The 5,468-nt window shown below is 53.3% G+C and overlaps 1 protein-coding gene across 1 annotated transcript; it reads left to right on the top strand.

Moving 5' to 3' along the window:
• Positions 1-1,431: 1,431 nt before the first annotated feature.
• On the top strand, positions 1,432-2,337 carry LOC136993086 (olfactory receptor 14C36-like; the record flags this gene model as incomplete). The annotated part of the gene is made up of 1 exon (XM_067303101.1): positions 1,432-2,337. A coding segment is annotated over exon 1 (906 nt), but the record flags the coding sequence as incomplete, so codon positions are not given.
• Between the last annotated feature and the right edge of the window lie 3,131 nt (positions 2,338-5,468).

Raw genomic sequence — 5,468 nt, 5'->3', positions numbered from 1 at the left:
GTTGCTCACAGCTCTAGCTCATGCACAGGAGATGTCCGAGGGGATCTTTTCAAGAGGAGATCAAGAGAAAGGCTGCTTGAAAGGGAAGGAGCTTTCCTTCAGATGTCTGCATTTTCAGTTTCCTAATTTTGACACGGAGAATGAAGGAACAAGTTTTCTTTTTTGGGAAGAAAGTGGGAGTACTAAACCTTCACTCTCCGAGATTAATTGGTCTGTGAGAAACCTCAGGAAGCCGCTTCATCCCCACCTTAGCCTACAGACAGCATCAACATTACCTTTGTGGTGTCATACGAGTTTACGTGACCTGCTGCTTAGGACGTGCATGCACAGAGATGCCCCTAGACAGTGCCCTGATCTGGGAGGTTTCTGTAGGGCAGAACTGAGCACACAGTGGGTGGGATGGGGTCTCTGAGCACTGACCATGAGAAGATGTTGTGACAGAGAAAGAGCTGCCAGCAGGGACAGCTCCAGGCAGGAGGGATGGGAAGGGAATGAGAGTGAACTGCAGGGCATGAGCCACCTCCTCTGCAGCCAGACCTCTGGCAGAGGAAAGGGGCATCTCTCCTGCTATGGGCCTATTTCATGCTGCCTGACAAAGGGGCTGAGAGAGAATGTCCTGTAATGTCACCGTCTGCAAGGTGGCATGCCCAGCTGGGTAAGGGGAAAGCTTTCCAGAATGCCTCTCTCTCTCTCTCTCTCTCTCTCTCTCTCTCTCTCTCTCCTTGCCTCCCTTGGCAGCAGGATCATGGTGCTGCTCCTTGTTTCCCCTCCTGTCCATGCTGCTCCTCTTCTTGTTTTGGAGCTTTCTGGGGTTGGGTGTTTTCAGCTGCAGTTCAGACACTGATGCTGCAAGTTGTGGAACAGAGGGGTCTGCATAGGAATGAGGTGGCCTCAGCTCCCTTCTAACATGTGGAGCTCCAGGAAAGGTAGTCTGTGGGGCTGGGAAATGAGCTGACTCTCCCTTCAGGAGAGTCCATCTGCAGTCCTAACGGTCCTTTCACTGTTTCCCTGTGGTGTCCTGCCAGCCTGCAACCTGCCCTCTAGAAAGGCACCGTTGTCTCATAGCACGTCTATGATATCTGAGAGCCCCATGAGGAAGGTGCAGAGATGGTGAGAGTATGGAGATGGTGGTGGGAGGCTGTATGTGGGCATCTGAAAAGAGCCCTGTGTGTCTTTGGCTAGAAGGGGAGTGTGGAGAGCTCCCTCAGGTGCCCGGAGAAAGGGTGAGAAGTTTGGAGCTGTGCACTTTGAAACTGGACTCGTGTGCTGTCAGCAGGGGCTGCTTTCTTTCTAGGGCAACATATGAGTGTGATCATCCTCCAGCTCCAAGAGAGAACTGCATCATTTGGGATTTCTTTGCTTGAAAGGTCTCTGCTAACTTCTCAATGTCTTTTCTTCTTTGCACAGTCCCCCATGCCTGGAGGTCGCAAAATGTCCAACAGCAGCTCCTTCAATGAGTTCCTCCTCCTGGCATTTGTGGATACGTGGGAGCTGCGGCTCTTGCACTTCTCACTCTTCCTGGGCACCTATCTGTCTGCCCTCCTGGGCAATGGCCTCATCATCACAGCTGTAACCTGCGACCACCACCTCCACACCCCCATGTACTTCTTCCTCCTCAACCTCTCTGTTCTGGACCTTGGCACCTTGTCCACCACAGTCCCCAAATCCATGGCCAATTCCCTGTGGGACACCAGGGCCATTTCCTACTCAGGATGTGCTGCTCAAGTCTTCCTGGTTGTCTTCTTCTTAGGAGGAGAGTATTTTCTCCTCACTGTTATGGCCTATGACTGCTACGTTGCCATCTGCAGACCCCTGCACTACAGCACACTCATGGGCAGCACAGCTTGTGTCAAAATGGCAACAGGTGCCTGGGCCAGTGCTTTTCTCCATGCTCTCCTGCACACTGTTAACACATTTTCCATACCACTCTGCCAAGGCAACACAGTGGATCAGTTCTTCTGTGAGATTCCGCAGATCCTCAAGCTCTCCTGCTCAGACTCCTACCTCAGTGAAGTTGGGCTTATTGCATTTAGTGCTTCTATAATATTTGGGTGTTTCATTTTCATTGTGCTGTCCTACGTGCAGATCTTCACTGTTGTGCTGAGGATCCCCTCTGAGCAGGCCCGAAACAAAGCCTTTTCCACATGCCTCCCTCACCTCGCCGTGGTCTCCCTGTTTCTCAGCACTGACGCTTTTGCCTACCCGAAGCCCCCCTCCATCTCCTCCCCAGCTCTGGATATGGTGTTAACTGTTCTGTACATGGTGGTGCCTCCAGCACTGAACCCCCTCATCTACAGCATGAGGAACAAGGAGTTCAAAGATGCCCTGAGGAAAGTGATTTCATGGACATTTTTCAGCAGTGGTAACATTGCCATTGCTCTCCACAAATGACTCCCACTGTGTCCTGTACCAGGACTGAGCTTTGTTTGCTCACTTTATTTTTATGTGGCTTTTATTACTGATGTTATTATTATTTGTTACCATGTTGCTACACAAATGCTTGGATTCATTCCACCTTCGCTGAGACTGCTCTGTTTCACCTGGTGCCCATATAAAGTTGTGTCCAACACTGGGTCAGAGCTGACTCCCTCACAGTATCTCTGTAATAAAGTAGGTTCTTGCGGGTGCAGTGCCTGAAGGCTGGGCTCTTCCTCCAAAGCTGCTGTCCCTCACACCCTGTCCCCAGCACATTTCCTTGAGACAATCTTGCCCACCCCGCATGCTGATCGTTACCCCAGAGGTCATCCTGCCAGACAAGGCTCCATGCCCAGCTGGAGGACTGGATGTCCAGCTGTGAGCCCTTGGAGGATGAGCCCTCTGCTGAGTCCTCTGCAGGGCTGGCAGGGAGCATGCAGAAGTCCTGGGGCGGTCTACTGGGCCTGTAGACCATCCTCCTCCCATGGCGGGACTCAGACAGGGTCTGTCAGAACAAAGATGCAGCCCAGCTTGTTGCTGCATGAACAGGGAGGAGAAACTGCTCCAGGAAACTCCTCACACACCCAGCCTCTCGTACCAGCTATTTCCAGCACCGGCCATTCCCCATGGTCCTGGTGAGGTGTGATCTTTGAATGTGACTAGCTCTGTCTGCCTGCTGGCCTCAGTATGTGTGTGGAGGCAATGTCCAGCCATGCCTGGCCTCTCTGTGGGCTCAGACCTCAGCAGACCACAGAGCATGGCATTCTGCTAACACTGGGGTGAACAGGTACAGGGCTGGGCAGGGGTTGGGGACTGCTGGGAGGCTGTCAGGCAGGAGGGCGGAGGGGGACAGGGCATCAAGGACTGTCATGGGGACCATGCTGGGGGGATATTTCCCCACCCCAGAACGCACACTGTCCTGTGCCGTGCCTTCACAGTGGGACCGTGGGGCCACGTGCAGGGCATCAGGGCTGGGCCAGTGGAAGGATGAGGTGCAGATGGGAGCCATGACACTCCAGAAGCTCTCGACGGTTATGGAAGGGACTCGCTGCTGCTAGCAGGATCAGGGGTTTCTCAAGGGCTACAGGCACCAGCACCACCTGCCAGGACTCCCAGACCCAGCACAGACGGTTGGTGCCCAGCACTGCAGCTCGCAGTATCCCCCATCCTGTGTCACTGTCCTCTCTCAGGAGCACTGCCAGGTGCATCACTCCCTGCCCAGGTATGGAGAGGAGCTACTGGAGGTCTTCTCTTCTCATGCCTGCTGATCCCAGCTCTGCCCTGGCACTGGCCCACAGGTTCTGCCCTGGGTCATGTTATGTCTCCATTAGCTCTCCTCTGAGACCATGTAGAGATCTGCAGCACATAGCTCTGCTTGTAGCTGGCCACCATGGCTGACCTGCATAGTCCCAGGAGATCCCAGCAAGGCTGCGCTTGGAGACGAGACCGTGATTGTCCTCAGTCAAAGTTGGTAGGGTGGTCTGACTGGGGGCCAAGGGGAGGAAAGGACAAGAGACAAAAAGGAGAAGATGCAGTAAGGGAAATTTCAGATGAGTTGAAGGATAAATAAAGAAACAACCATGGTAGTTGAGTAGCACTGGGGCAGGGGACAGGAAATCTTTACAAACTCTCCTGGAGAAAGCACCTACCAACCTGATCTAACTTTCAAGTTAGCCCAGCTCAGAGGAGATCTTGGTCCTGGAGATCTCTGGTGGTCCCTCCCAACCCAAATCCTCTAGGAGAAAAGGGCTGGACAACCTTTTTCCCTTGGTAGACTGGAAAGGGAAGTCTGGAGAACTGGATTAGCCAAAGATGTCTGCACTGACGGGGAGTGGCCTGGGGTGAGATCAGACTCCTCCTTGTTGTCCCCCAAAATGAAGTCACTTCGTTGACCGTGGAGGGAATGAAAAGGATGTGTAGCGAGATGTTTTAGGGACTCCTTTAAAAGACCATGGTAACACAACTATGTTGAGATTTGTGCAAATTCGGCCATCCAAAAGTAGAGGCCTTGGTGGCAGATGCACCAGCCATAGGGAAAGGGAAAAAGACCTCCGTTCTTTTAGAGGCTTTCAGCCTGGGCAGTGCCCTCAGTCGTCTACAACACAGGCTGTCCTAAGCTCTCCCAAACCTGCACCTCTTTCCCTGCAGCCTGTACACACCCAACCTGCTTCCGCACCTTGCTCTCACTGCACAATCTCCCCACCTTTACTGAAATCCCTCCGTCCTTGTTGGTGGCTCCTTGAAACACAAAGCCCGGGACTGATCAGAGTTCCTCTGGGTGTCCAGTTGCACCACAGCACTACCCTACGAGTGACGTTCCTTTTACCTGAAGTGCAGTCTGAACCTCTCAAGATGCAGTCTGTGGTTCTTTCCCCTTCTCATGCTTTTTCCCACCACCAAGAAAAGTTCCCTCATCTCTGAAACCACCCTGTCACAAGCAGTCACAGGTGACTATTGTATGGGCTTTAGCCTCCACTTCAGCAGGCTAAAGAAGCCCAGGTCCCTCAACCTCTCCATTCTGGCCATGTGCTTCAGGCCCCCAAACCGGTCTGGGCAGACCTCCTCTGCACCCTCTCCAGTTGTTCCCCATTCCTACAACACTGGGCGTACCACACTGGGACACGCTGTTGCAGACATTGCCGCACCAGTGCTGAGTCAAGGGGGATAAGAACTGCCCTGGCCTGGGTGGCCAGGCTCTTGTTAACGCAGCCCTGTATGCAGCTGGCCTCATTTGTGGTGAGCACGCACCATGCACTCATATGGCATTCCCGTGAGGTCCAGGGCCTTCTCCTTCTCCTTGGGGTCCCTCCTCTGCCTGTCAGGTCTCTGCCTGTTCTGATGCACGGGCTGTTCTGCCCCACTGATGAGCCTTTCAAAGAGGACAGGATGTGAGGTATACCCCTGCATACCCCACCTTTACCTGGCTTCCTGGTCAAGCATGACCCATTCATGAAAACACTCCGAGCTCAACCATCCAACCAGCTTTTTGCCCATCTGGATGTCTACTGGACATCCACTACTCTCCTCTCCTCCACAAGTACAGCTCCATGACA

Source organism: Apteryx mantelli, chromosome 11, assembly GCF_036417845.1.
Source record: "Apteryx mantelli isolate bAptMan1 chromosome 11, bAptMan1.hap1, whole genome shotgun sequence".
NCBI lineage: Eukaryota > Metazoa > Chordata > Aves > Apterygiformes > Apterygidae > Apteryx > Apteryx mantelli.
Note: the sequence above shows the minus strand (reverse complement) of the source record. Positions and strands in the feature narration are given on the sequence as shown.